This window comes from Gossypium raimondii, chromosome 8 (genome assembly GCF_025698545.1).
Source record: "Gossypium raimondii isolate GPD5lz chromosome 8, ASM2569854v1, whole genome shotgun sequence".
Taxonomy (NCBI): Eukaryota; Viridiplantae; Streptophyta; class Magnoliopsida; order Malvales; family Malvaceae; genus Gossypium; species Gossypium raimondii.
In genome coordinates, this window is record NC_068572.1 from 62,512,461 (window position 1) to 62,526,816 (window position 14,356).

At 32.8% G+C, this 14,356-nt stretch overlaps 3 protein-coding genes across 4 annotated transcripts; all 3 read right to left on the reverse strand.

Moving 5' to 3' along the window:
• Positions 1-152: 152 nt before the first annotated feature.
• Positions 153-1,654, reverse strand: LOC105793010 (probable sugar phosphate/phosphate translocator At5g25400). Its single transcript, XM_012621917.2, has one exon. The coding sequence runs from the start codon at positions 1,430-1,432 to the stop codon at positions 380-382; it is 1,053 nt and encodes a 350-aa protein (XP_012477371.1). The 5' UTR covers positions 1,433-1,654; the 3' UTR covers positions 153-379.
• A 464-nt stretch (positions 1,655-2,118) lies between these two features.
• LOC105793013 (DEAD-box ATP-dependent RNA helicase 15) lies at positions 2,119-6,560 on the reverse strand. 2 transcript variants are annotated; one of them, XM_012621924.2, is made up of 12 exons: positions 6,410-6,560; positions 6,204-6,324; positions 5,888-5,988; positions 5,377-5,549; positions 5,032-5,263; positions 4,820-4,938; positions 4,217-4,273; positions 3,943-4,127; positions 3,191-3,335; positions 3,015-3,098; positions 2,871-2,934; positions 2,119-2,502 (listed from the first exon to the last, which is right to left on the reverse strand). In XM_012621924.2, exons 2-12 carry the CDS (start codon positions 6,317-6,319, stop codon positions 2,492-2,494), a joined length of 1,287 nt encoding a protein of 428 aa, XP_012477378.1. In that variant the 5' UTR covers positions 6,320-6,324; positions 6,410-6,560; the 3' UTR covers positions 2,119-2,491. The 2 variants fall into 2 exon arrangements, with proteins under 2 accessions (XP_012477378.1, XP_012477379.1); XM_012621925.2 differs by lacking the exons at positions 6,204-6,324; positions 6,410-6,560 and having other exon boundaries at positions 5,377-5,651.
• Positions 6,561-11,554: 4,994 nt separating this feature from the next.
• On the reverse strand, positions 11,555-12,595 carry LOC105793019 (ethylene-responsive transcription factor SHINE 2). The gene is made up of 2 exons (XM_012621948.2): positions 12,311-12,595; positions 11,555-12,228 (listed from the first exon to the last, which is right to left on the reverse strand). The coding sequence occupies exons 1-2, from the start codon at positions 12,388-12,390 to the stop codon at positions 11,733-11,735; spliced, it is 576 nt and encodes a 191-aa protein (XP_012477402.1). The 5' UTR covers positions 12,391-12,595; the 3' UTR covers positions 11,555-11,732.
• Between the last annotated feature and the right edge of the window lie 1,761 nt (positions 12,596-14,356).

The following is a 14,356-nucleotide window of genomic DNA, read 5'->3' on the forward strand; positions in this document are numbered from 1 at the left end:
CGGGTGTCGCAATGTGACAACAGGCTTAGTTACAAACTTTGTTGTGTTTTTGTTTCTAAAGAGGCAATAACACACACTAACACTAAGTATTCTGCATACATAATGAGCACCTAGATGAACATTTTGTCAATACCCCCAAAAAAGGGATAGAATGAATCAAGAAATTAAATAAACATCATAGAAAAATACAAAAGGCATGTGAGATTCTTCTTCCTCTATTAACATTAATCATTGCAATAAGCAACCAACCCCTAAAATTACTAAGAAATGGCCATAATAATTAGCTTATGGAATGAATTGGAAACCTCTAAACCAAATAGCAGCCAAAAGAGCAAACTTGTGCGTCTTTCCATATTTCATATCCTAAAGTGTATGTGATCTAATTCTGGGATTCGGTGTTACTGCTACCAGTTTCCTGACCTTGAGTATCCTTGAGTAACCTCCCAGCTTCCTCGCCAGCCTCTGTAGTCGTCTTCTGTGCCTCTTTAACCTTCAAAGCCTGCAACTTGGAATGATTATAGTAAGCAACACCCAGAAAGGCCAGCCCGTACCCAAACAAGTTGATGGGCGTCACGGTGTCCTTGATCACAGACCATGAGAAGGCAATCAACAACCAGTCCTTGACAACCCCAGCTACGTTCATGGTCAATGCAGAAGTCTTTCCAACCAGTAAGAAGACAGCTAGATTCAGAGCAAAAGCACAAAGAGAATTGGTCCCAAAAATCAGGAAATCGAAATGGAAATCTGATATCTCTTTCAAAACTGGGAATTCAACGTAAATCCATGGCACCAACAGGAAAACCAAACAGCAGGGTGCAACATAATACAGAGAAGTGATGGGGTTCAAGGTGATCCCTTTAGAAGTAAGCAAGATTTGGATCATAACCAACCTGGTAGCCTCGAAAGAAACGGCTCCCAACTGCAAAATGACACCCCAGGTATCAAATCTAGCTTCCCCGTAGGCAGCAATGGCGACCCCAAGAGAGATGGACAACATGTTGAGCATAGTATTAGGCTTGAAGGGTTCTTTTTTTAAAAGAACGCCAATGGAATAAACAGCGACAGGCATGAGGGCTTTGAGCATTTGAATAAAGGAAACAGACAAGTAAATGTAAGCGGAATTGGAGAACCAGAGGCTGAGAGAGTAAAGGGCACCGATGGGGACAACGGAAGAAAGGTAAAGGTGGGAAGACATGGAAACAGGTTCGACAAATTTGAAGACATTGATGAGGAGGAAAGCGAGGGAGGCACAAAAGGACATGTGGATGATGGTGAGAGAGATTGGGAAAGGCCAATTGTACATCTTCTTGTCGAGGATGTACTTGTTGTAGACGATGACAGTGAAGCTGAGGAAGATCCAGATAGCAACGTAGGTGTAAGAGAGAAGGATCTTCCTGAGGACGCTGTGACTCAAAGACCCGCCCTTTCCCATTGTTGCAGACCACCCTGATCAGATCAGATGGGGATAGTGGAGATGACTGCTGAAACAAGAAGGGGTCAGACTCAGAGCAGAGCGGATTCAAGGGGGGGAAGTTCAAATTAGTTTGGTTTCATAATAGTTCGTTGCTGCAATGGGCCTACTCTTGGGCTTGTTATGATGCTAAAAAAAAAGTAAAAATAATATAAAATATAATAAAAATAAGATTATATTTTAGCCCCTTTTATTTAAAAAATGTACACTCATTTTGACATATAAAAATTAATTTTTAACAATATAAATAAATAAAATTTTAACAAAAAAAACAACTTACTTTTTAATCTAAGATATATTTATCTATTTTTAAGTAAAAGAAATAAAACACAATCTAACTTTTAATGCAAAATTTTTATTTATTTTTATTCTAACTTCTGTTTGAGAACTATTATTCCAAAATGTCATTATTAAATGAATCTAACCCGATTGTTTATTACAATAAAAAAAATTTGCTTTTCCCCTTCACATAATTAAAGTAGGCTACGACGAATCCATTACTCCGTCGAACAAATACTAATACTGACTTGCTGGCCAACAAATATTTTATGTTACTTGCAAGTCAAAATTTGCAATATATACACGTACGAGCGCGCACTCTTTGCAAATTGCAATTAAGGGAGGAGCATCACACTAAGATATCAATCTTTCAGAAAATGCATGATTTATACAATAACGTTATTATATTGGTTTATATGATTGTTTCATAACAGGGTAAATCGGACTTTAAAAAACAGAGGTTATGCTCTCCCAAATTAATTACAACACAGCATAATATCTATAGATAGCAAAATGAAAAACAAGTCCTAAAAAAAGGGAAACAGAGCTAAATCTCAATTAACTGAGGCCTTAAATGGCTACAAACACTACTCTTCAGATGCAGTCCAACATTGCAAGGAAATGGTGGCTGCTGCTCCTCCCAAGCAACTCATTCAACAAGTACACGGCCATGATATCCAGCAATACAAATTGGATCCATGATTTGGGCATCAGACTCTGCTTTTGCTAATTCAACCTTCATTATGATGGCACTACATGAAATATTTTATATGCTTTAGAAAATTTGGTTACCAAACAAGTACAATGAGAATAAAATTCGACATCCATATCCTATTGCCAGCAGATGAACAAAATATTAAAGGTCAATTATTTCAAAGCACCATGCTATGAAATTTGGCGAACTAAAAACTAAACCAACAAACAACTTTCCACAAGAGAGCTAAAACATGCCGGTAATCAAGCTTTCTAAAAGCGCCTTGACAGTAGAGCAGAAAAAATGCTTTCCACAAGAAAGCTGAACCATGCTGGTAATCAAGCATTCTAATAGCGCCTTGAAATCTTTAAAACTAATAAAATTGTACAAGGATATCAAAAGCAGAGGGAAGGCAGAAAAACATACTGTATGTAGATGTATCAATCTGCTCTGGAAGTTCCTTAATATCCACCTCAAACCTCTCCTGGACCTGCAAGTGATTGAACAAAATTAATTAGAGCTGGGCATATCAATGGGACAAAACAATATTCACAAGTTCTAAATGCAAACCTGATTGAGCACATCAGAATCTGAAGCAGACGAAACAAATGTAATTGCAAGACCCTTGGTGCCAAATCTGCCAGCTCTACCAACCTGCCAAAGAATCACGAAACATCAGTCAGATAACTTGTACTCAGAAAACAGAAGCAAGATTACTATGACAATGCAGTCAAAACAAAGTTTACCCTGTGCAGGTATGTATCAGCAGAATCTGGCATGTCATAGTTGATGACAATGTTAACACGTTCAATATCAATTCCTCTTCCAACCAAATCTGTGGCCACAAGAATTCTTTTATGACCCTCCTTGAAACCTTTGTAACGAGTCAACCTATAAAGCATTCATTACAGATGCATACATTATAAAACAAAGCTAATTGGTAAAAGCTAAACCACATTATATTTAAACAAGGAACATTAACCTACTTGAACAGAAAAAGAAATCTGAACTTCTAAAAGATATCGAGTAAACAGTATTCAGTAGACATTGAATGAACCAGCCAAATCCTAAACAAGAGGCCTAAATTTGGGATCACAGGAAAAACATAGTATTTAGTAAACTAAAAAACCAAAATAAAGTAAAAAATGGCGCTATTTTCTCTTCAAGTATGTTTTGCACCACTCGAAGAAAAATAAAATAACAAATGACCATGAAGCATTAACACAACTTGGCCATATCACCAAATAAGGCAAAATAAAATTTTCGGGGTTCTAACCGAACCAAAGCTTCCCCCGTGGAAAATACACAAATATACCACCATAAATCAGTGCATTAAGGTAATATAAGGAAATATATATATAAAAAAGGCCTTTGATAGGGATCCTTCAACAAGATAAAGGTTATTGAGTCATTTATTTTTTACAAGAACAAAGTACACTAAAGCCTTTCTAAAAAAAGACAAGGTAGCAAGAATATATGATACACAATATGTACAAACCTTTCTTCCTGTGACATGCCAGAGTGAATGCATATAGAGGGAAAATTACATTCCATGAGCAACTTGTTCAACTCAGCTGCTCGGCTCACACTTTTAACAAATATGACAACTTGGTTAAAATCCAATGCATCAAGGAGATCATTCAACTTGCGGTTTTTCTCCAGCTCACTCAATTTGATGTAGTGCTGTCAATAGAATCATTTCGGTGATTAGATCTTAAATAATCTTTTAGAAAACAAATCAGAAGGCAATGAGCTAGCTTCTTGGAAGATACCTGCACAAGACCATGAAGGGTCAACTTGGCCTCGTCATCAACATAAATTTCCATGGGCTGAAAGGAACAAACATTACAGTAACTCATGTTAGGGAGCTTCCTTAAGCAAATGGAATCCAGTATGAAATGAATTACAGATGCACATCCCTTTAATTGAGATTCAGATCCATCTTCCTTGCCTCCTTGCAGATGCTTACTTAGTAAAAGCAAGCAAGTTCTGTTCTCCCTCAAAAACATTATTACAGGACAGATACTGCTTCCCTAACCCGGAAATGCCCAACCCTTATTATTACCCCACTCCAAACCCACACCCATAGACTAAATAGAGAACAACTAAAAACAATTAAGCCAAAGTAAAAATAAGCTCACACAGATACACTACTTCAATAATCTAACCACAGCAAACCCATGAATTCACCACTAACCTTCCCCTTTCAATCTGCATAATCCATAAATGCCTAATAGGAGCCACAGCGCTTAAGCAAAACCAATGGGAAGTATATACACATGGACCCACCAGATGCACACAAAACTCTTGGAGAAAGCTGGGATTAATTAAAAAGGTACTTCTAAATTCAAGTAGTATTGGCCACGAAACATTACATCTTGCATAAATTTCTTGCAGACAGGGCGAATTTCTTTGCTAAGAGTGGCAGAAAACATCATAACTTGCTTATCATGAGGGGTCATCTTGAAAATCTCCTGGACATCTCTCCTCATGTCTGTGAGATAAGTAGAATAAATACAAGGAATAGCAGTAAATGGAACTTTAAAAACATATACCCTCATCCAGCTTCAGGTGAAATTAACTGTACCAAGTGATTCAAGCATCTTGTCACATTCATCAAGAATGAAATGCCTCACATTCTTCAATGAAAGGTCCTTGTCTCTTGTCAGAGCCAATATCCTTCCAGGTGTGCCAACAACAACATGGGGGCATTCATTTTTCAGTAGATCTTTGTGAACTTTAATGTTAACACCACCATAGAAGACGGCAACCTTGATATCAGGAAGGTAAGTACTGAACCTCTCGAACTCGTGACAAATCTACATGTTCAAGGCATAACTAATGAGTCGACATGTATGATATAACTTAAAGAGTACAAAGGCAATTTTTATGACCAGAAGACTTCCAAGAAAAGATGAGAACTTGCTCTTACCTGGTAAGCTAACTCCCTAGTATGGCACAAAACAAGGGCAACAACTTGTCCTGGTGTGGGTTCAATCTGTTGTAATGTTGATAGAACAAAAACCGCAGTCTTCCCCATCCCTGATTTAGCTTGACAAATAACATCCATACCCAGTATAGCTTGGGGAATGCATTCATGTTGAACTGATGAAGAACCAAAGAAAATTGTTTCGAAGGAATCCCTGGTAAGTAAAATATAACCTCCCAGATCCTTTTAATTGAAACTTTGTGATAGTGGTATATTACCTGCAAAGGCAGTGCATCACAAACTAAAATCTTAGGCCAGAGAAAAGGTTACACATTAAACATTCAGAAAAAGTTGTATACGTCAAAATCAGAAACAAAAACGTTGCATTCTATCCCAGTCATAGAAAACACTATCATAGTAACAAACAGCTAATGAACAAGCCTTCTAGGTAATTTTAGGGATGGAACTGCATATATAGGTTAACAAATGCTACAAAAGGAGAGTATAAATTTGCCTTCGGAAGGGTGCTCAAATCCAGAGTCCACAATGGCTCGAAGCAGCTCTGGCTTCAAAAGGAAATCTCTGAATCCGGAACTGTGAATCCCAACATAGCCCCTACAATGACAGAGAAAAGATCAAATTAGATAGATGGAAAAGGAATTCTCTATGGTATTTGAAACCAAAAATAAATTATACAACTAATAATTGTTCCGAGAAAAACTATCTATCATTCAAATTTTCTTCTTTTTCTCCTACCAGAGGTGCATAAGATAAAGAATATTAGAATGAAAAAAAGAGCGAAAATAGAACAGAAAGAAGGTATAACTCACTTCTTGCCCGCATCGCCATTGACTTTAGCAGTGACAGAGTCAGGGGCTTTCTCTTCTTCTTCTTCGTAGTCGAGAAGCTCTTCCTCATAAGCGTCGTTGTCCCTTGTTTCTCCCATTTTTTCTACAAAATCCGAATAGAAAATAGTTAGGAATTTTGCAAATAAAAGACGGAAAATAGCTAAAAACAAGTTTGATTGGAGATTTACCAGAGAAATTAATTAAAAGTGGGGCAGAACTAGTAGGTTTATAGGGTTAGGGTTTGGAGAGTCACTACTGCAAACGAAAACAGGCTGGCTGGTTCACGGAAGCAAAAATTAGATTTTTAGAGAGTTTGGGAGAAATTCTTCTAGCTTATGACCCAGAATGCCCTAGCTGCTCTTCGCTAATTACCATCCCACCCTCAAACCCCCCCCCCGGGTTGGCTGTGGACCATTTTGGGCCCAAAAGCTTTTTTTTCCTTCATACAAGATTAGGGATAAATAGTAAATTTATACATTAATTTTGATTTAATGTGTCATTTAATATATGAACTTTAATTTGGTACAATTATACACATAAAATTTAAATTGTGTTTCATATAAATATATGAAACTTTGGTTTTAATTCAATTGTATACATTTAAAGAAATGATTGCATACGTTTATTTTCATATTGACTTAATATAATTATTTGTGTATACAATATATCAATATAAAAAGGTGTTAATTAGATAATGTTACTAGTGATTTGTGAAATTTAAATAAATTTAAAATTTTATGTATAAAATCATAAAAATAAAAGTTCATATATGACATTACACATTAAATCATAACTCATGTATAGTTTTAATATTTATCCTACAATATTATTATATGCACTAATGAGAACGACCTATAGAATGGTGGCCAAACCATGGTTCACTAGTTACTTGCTTATATAAACATTCAACTCAGTTAGAACAATCATCATAATCTATATATCTCCAAACAAAGTTATGGTTGAGTCAACCCTAAACTTATAACCACCATAAAAATAATTAGGGTAAATTACATTAGTAATCACTTAACTATTAATTAATTTTTTATCATTTAACTATGAAAATAGTTGGTGACCGAAAAAGATAAAATAAAATAATTGAGTAGTCATTTTGTAACTTTTATAATTGGGTAATAAAAAATGTACTAATAGTTAAATGATGATTTTATAACTTTTCGTAATTGAGTGAATACTGCCGAAATAATAAAACAATAACCGCAAGGGTTTAGGATTGGTTTTGATTTTTGTAAACATTATCGCTACTTGAATTGAAAAAGGTATATGTAGACTGGAAATTTCAAAAGTATGATGAAACTTGTAGATGCTACGTGAAGGTGAAAATGCATAACCGTGCTTATAGTTAACAACAATACCAGCAGATGATGATGCCGAGATGCTTCTCAACACATCTCTCTCTCTCTCTCTCTCAGCAAATCAAACATATATACGCTTAAAAATAATGAGGACTTTCACCACCAAGGGATATAAAATAAAATTAAGCTGCTCGGTCAGTATCCATCACTACTATGTATAACATATTCCATTATTAACTCCTCCTTTCATGCTTTGCCTTCTGCTGCATGCTCCTCTATGTTTCTTACCAGTAAGTGATTATTTCACATCAAGCTTTGGTTATTACAACAACATCTCCAAAGCCAGATCAATGAATCCCCCTCCCAGGATATGAAAACAAGTTCTAGATAATAATAAAATGGTATGAACGTGTCAGATGAATTAGCATTGTTTCTTCAGTTGAATTATTCCCATTGTTCAATTTTCCAACAGAATTACGTGTGCCTAAGACAAACAAAAAGTTATTACAACGAAATTCATCCTTGTCTACAATATTATTTGTTTTTCCTTTTAAGTGATGTTAGGGAAGGAGTCAGAAATTAGGTGATACCATACAAGTCTTGCATTCGACATATTATGTGACAAAAACAAATTAATGAGTATGACATTGCCAACTAAAAATTTACCTACTTTTCCATTAAAAGAGTTTCAAAGTCAGCATATGGTTTACCGTAACTTAAATAGTAGTAGACTTTTAATTCGTAGGAAGGAGACTTGTAGAGGGCCATCTTTGTTTTTAGAGTCTTTGAAAAGGTCAAACATCTTTGACCTCTTATATAAATTTATTATTTTTATTTCAACTCTTTTTATTATTTTTTAAATATCTGTGTTGATACATACATGAATGTCCGAGTATCATTATTTAAACTAAAGTAGTTAATACTGCATCGTTTTTTTTTATGGAACTAATATGTACTAATCTGCTTCGATATACCATTTCAAATTTATCGATGTTTTTGAAAACTATTTAGTATATAAAATATTTAAATGTATCAAATTAATTAGATTAAATAATTTTGAATATAAAAATATTAATTAATTATAAAAATACTTATCAATAAACTTCACAAATTAAACTTCATCATTTAATAAATCTAAAGAAAACAAGGAATAAAAAGTATCTCACACATTAAATAACAAAATTTTCCACAACATTACTTTAAAATATCTACAATAATATGACCTCATACTAAATATATAAAATGAAAGGCTAATAAAAAATACGCATTGTGTTTATGAAGCTTTAGAATTTTATTTTATTTCTTGAGTTTGTTTGCTATTTAAATTTTTACTTTTTTATTATTTATTAATTTTTTAAGTTTCTCGTTTACATAAATTGAAGTTTAAAGTTTAAATTTGATTAATAAAAATTTTAAAGTTGGTAAAAAATATTTTAACATTATTCATGCTCATGTGCAATGTTTTGTCACAAATAAGAGAAATGATGTAATATTTTCAAATTATTACTGAAATAATACGCATGGATTGGTGTAACGAGAAACCAACTACGTTGATTTAAACATAATATTTTGATATCTTCAATTAAAAAAACATAAAATTATCTGAGCCATATTGCTCCACGTTGGAGACTCCTTTTTGTGATGTCCTATCTCTTTCAAGTTCAAAAAAACTAGCTAGTATCGGAAGTTGACTGAGAGAGATAGCTTAAATAATAAGTGGGACAAATTTGTATAATTTCGAAAATAGTTCAATCTATCAATTAATTATTTGGGTAAACTATACAAATGGTTATCCAATTATATTCATGATCCTATTTTAATCATTCAACTTTAAAAATTTTAAATTTAGCTACTAACATTTGAATATGTTCATGTTTTGGTCATTCATCTTTAAATTGATAACGGAAGGCATTTTTCTAATTGGTTTAATAACACATTAATTTAGTCCTCAATATTTACATTTTATATCAACTTGATCCTAATTCTAAATAAGTTAATAAATTTAACCCTTCATATTTACGAATTCTATTAATTTGATCATTAAATTTCCTAACCAAAGCTTTTAGTGTTTAAAGCAAAAACATTCCACATCTATAAATTTGTACCCCCCCCAAAAAAAAAACTTCTCTCAACTAACAAGCTGTTTTTCGAGCCAATTCTTGATACGAATGAGTTTATCATTTCTTTTCTTTTTTTCATTAGTTTTCTTCTAAAGATAAGATTTTATGACCATAAAATTTTGGCTAAAGAAAATGGAAAAACCTTAAAAAAAACACGTTAGATTTACTATTGTTGTTAACAATATGATATTTATAGAAATAGTCCTTGAAGTAGGTCCTTGAAATTAAAATTTAAATCCAAAGTTAAAAATATGGCTTTGAAATATCTAAATGTTCAATCAATAATTATATAAGAAAAATTATGAACATTTAATTTTTCATAAGAAAAATATGTGAAAGATATAATTGAATTTCCTTTTGTTACATTGATAATGATTTTTTAAAATTTTTAAACATTATTATGTGTTCTATTTATTTTAATTTTAAATTCACAATAAACGATGTGTATCATTAATAATCGATTTTGTGTCAAATCATTTACCAAATAAATTAAGAACTAAAATTATGCTAGTTGAGTGAAAATTTCTTTCTTTCAAATATTGAATTATTTATGTACTTTTCCTATATATTAGATTTTCAAATTTTGTATTTTTCTATTATTTTTAATGGTGTTTATTTTATTTCTAACACTAACGCTTTAAAAATATAAACAAAAATGGTTATGTACCAAAATAAAACAATTAATAGATGTGGAATGTCTCTGTTTTAAAACTTGAAAGATTTGGCTAGGAAGTTTGAGGATCAAATTATAGAATTTGTAAATGTGAAGAGTTAAATTTATTAAATTATTTAGAATTAGGATCAAATTGATAGAATATGTAAGTATTGAGGACTAAATGTGTTATTATACTAGTTAGAAAAAGGTTTTTCGTTGTCAATTGAACTGCAAATGATCAAAATAGGAACGAATTCAAATATTAATGCTTAAATTGAAAAATTTTAAAGTTGGATGACAGTATTTAGACTAATTGGTATATAGTAATAGTAATTTCTTCAAATATTTTTCTTTTTGCTATTAATAAAACAAAGCTTTGTTTAAAATACAATATAATTGTGTTGTTCATATAATCACATATAACATGCTGTAAGGTCGACAAAGAAAAAAGACATAAAATTAATGCAAGAGAAAGCGATTGTGGTGAGGGAAGCTATGGATTATGTCGTCATGCATGCATGCAGGCAGGCTAAGCAAAAGGGCCCATGGCCATAACTACAACCTCATCGAATCAACAGGAATCGACAAAGAATTGTCGTCCATCACTTTTAAGTTTCAGCAAATTATAAAAGTACAACGGAAAATTAGAAAGATTTCAACATCATGCCATGTTTCTCTTATCAAGTTCCCATCAATAAACATCACAAGGTACATCTCTCTCACTTTTCTACGTACTAAAAATCATTTCTAACTGCTTTGGTTTTGTGTAATTGCCTAATTTAGAGTATCATGTATGCGGACAAAAATGAAAAGGAAAAAAATTAAAAACCTCACTACATACTTAATTTAACCAAATTAAGGGTTCCATTTCGTACTAAAAGAATCTTTTTTTAAAAATGATTTACTAGTAGTGATGATGATTTGGTGTTTTGGTGCCTTGTATATAAAAATACAAAATCCGATTTACCTAGGTGGTGACCGTGTTTAATGTATATGACAGACTTGTTTTGTTTTTGAAAGTTGAAAGGTGTTATTCATTAATAAAGCATAGCCCTGCTAATACGTTACAAGATCCTAAATATTCCAGCAGCTAAACGGATGTAATTAGCCCTACTTAGAACATTAACCTATTAATAAGACACATTTTAAAGGTCATTTGATCTATTAACCCTTGCCTTAGCTGCTGCTTCATACCCCACCATGACAGACACCTATATATTAGCAACAAAAGTAGGGAACAAGGAGAAGTTGACAATTCAAACATATGGGTAATTCAGGTTCCTGAAGCCACTAGCATTGGTGCTTGCTTTATGTTGATATAGTAAATTTCACAGTTACCTAGTAAATAAAAAAATACTGCTTATTGCACCAGTTTTACAGTGAGATCAATGGTGTTTATGAGCAAGCTACATGGATATGGCTTTTTTTAAACTCCACTTGAAGTTGAAACCATAGGACAATTCCAATTGAGTAATTCTTCTATCATCTGCAGTGCAATCCTGTCTTCTTCTCCCAATACGTGACTTTCCCCTTCAATCTCATCGGCTATAGGTGGCGATGATAATGCCGGTCCATCTTCCGATGGCGGTGTAGTTGTCTTCTTATTCCCAAGATCAACCCTCATGACCCAACTGGAACTGGAACGAGTGCCTGCACGTTTTTGCCAAACTCCAATGTGGGCATTATCAGTGTCAAGCCTGAGGCAAGTAAGAGATGGAGACTGGTCTTTGCAACATTTCTTGAGCTTAGCATTGAGAAGCTCAGAAAGAGCCTTGGGAGGCAATGGAGAATCATCTTTGTGAGCAGTAGCAGGAGGAAAATTGGTCTTGGCATTTTGTCCATTCATCAAAATGGCAGCCTGGTCATATGCTCTTGCCGCTGCCTCAGCCGTCTCGAATGTGCCTAGCCATACCCTTCTTTTCCTATACACATAAACAAAATAAAATAAATCATTTATATAGATATGGCAATTAAGGTGATAATGATGAGAGTGGGTGGAGTTACAGTAAAGGATGGCGAATCTCAGATACCCAAGAGCCCCACTGACGCTGCCGAACACCTCGGAATTTCTTTGTTTGTACCATGTTTTTTTGGTTTGAAGAAAAAAAACTTGCAGAGATCTCCTAAATATGGAAGCATTGAGAGGGGGTTCAGTTTTTAAGAGGATGGTGGGATCTTTGCCTTAGAGAGTTGGAAATTATTGCGCTGTCGGCGGATTTGAATGGAAACTGGAGACTCCATGTAATAAAGATTTTCACCTACGCAGCCATGTCAGAACTAGGTTTCACAACTAGAAAGAATAAATGAATAACATGTTGACAAATGACCATTCTCCTCGTTTCACTTTACCAGCTTATCAAGGATTGTTCACTATTGGCTTCATATTTATCAACGATCATCAACATTTTAAAGCATGATGTGAGCGAGTGAATTTTTGTGATCAAAGTTTTTTACATTGGCACGGGAGTTTGCAACTTTTGAGTTGGCATATTAAATACTAATAGGAGTCTAATAAGGTAGTTGATTATTATTATTAACTACGGAGCCGACTCTGATTTTTATGGCAAAAAGTGGCTTCTTTTAGTGGTAAAGATAAAAACACTACTACTCCATTACTTATTGGTTGCCTTTTTAACTTTTTACTTCCGGCGGCAACGTGTGATTGGCTAAGATGCATGCTAGGGTTTTTGAGGGTCATTATCACTATCGCTTTAATTTCTTCACACACACATCCACAAACCCTAAAATGATTAGTTTAATTCTAGAAAAAAATTAATTAAAATTTGTATATCATGCATTTTTTTTATTCTTATTAATACAAGTGTTATTAATATCGTGTTTTGCCAACAATTTAGTATTAATGCCAACAATTCAATAAAAAAAGAAAACAAAACAAATCGTACAAAACTTGGGCTGCATATGAATATACAAATTATATTGGAATAAAAAGGAGCTAATAGCTAGAATAATGCTGAATAGCATTCAATTAAGCTACCTTATATTTTTCTTTTCCGATTGAAGAATATTATTTTTTACAAAGGCTAGGCTCCCATTGGTGAAATTTTCATAATGACTCCAACCTTTTTGAAAACAAAAATAGCAGATTTAGACTGGGAGAGCTGCTTTTCTTCTCTAGTACTTATGTGTGTATATGCTAGATCGTGAACGCAAAGTAGTAGAAATGATTTACTTGGGAAAAAGATGCAAGCCCATTGGTGAATAGGTAAAGGCAAAGCATATGATATACATATAAAATTATTATTAGTGGAGTTGATTTACTGCTGGATCCATGGATAGGAGGGGGCAGAGCAAATTAATTAATGGCGAAATTGGTATGGTGGTTACAATTTCAACTAAAAAGCTATAGTTTGCAATAACTTTTATCACTGATTCGTGGTATTATCACATAAATTTCAAAATCATAACTTTTATCACTATAATTTCTTATAGTAAATGATAATTTAAAAGTATATATAAAACTTTAATTTTAAATTAAGTGTTTGTATTTAAATACATCAATTTATTTTTATACTAAATAAATAAATATATTTTAATTTGGTGTAATTATATAAATGATAATTTAAAAGTATATACAAAATTTTAATTTTAAATCAATTGTATACATTTAAATAAATATAATTTTTTAAGTCAGTTTTGATATTGTTTTGCTGCTATTGCATTTTAGTGTTAGTTGATTGTGTTTTGTAAGGGCTCTTTCTTTTATTAATATCTTTCTTAATTGAGAAAAAAACTTACACAAAGTTAAAGTTTATATGTAATGTTGTTCCAAAATTTATCCTAAGTAATTATTTAATTAAATCGTTTAGTTAGACAATTACAAAGGAAAAGAAAAGAAGGATAATATATTTATTTATGAATTGGATAAGTTTCGAAAAGATAAATTAACTATTCATATTTTAATAAATTTTGCATTTTATTTTTTCAGTTAAATTACATTTTGCCATTTTATAAGATATATTGATCCTTTTTATTCTATAATCTTACTTTGAAATCTCTATATTTCCTAATTGCTCCGATAACTTACCAACA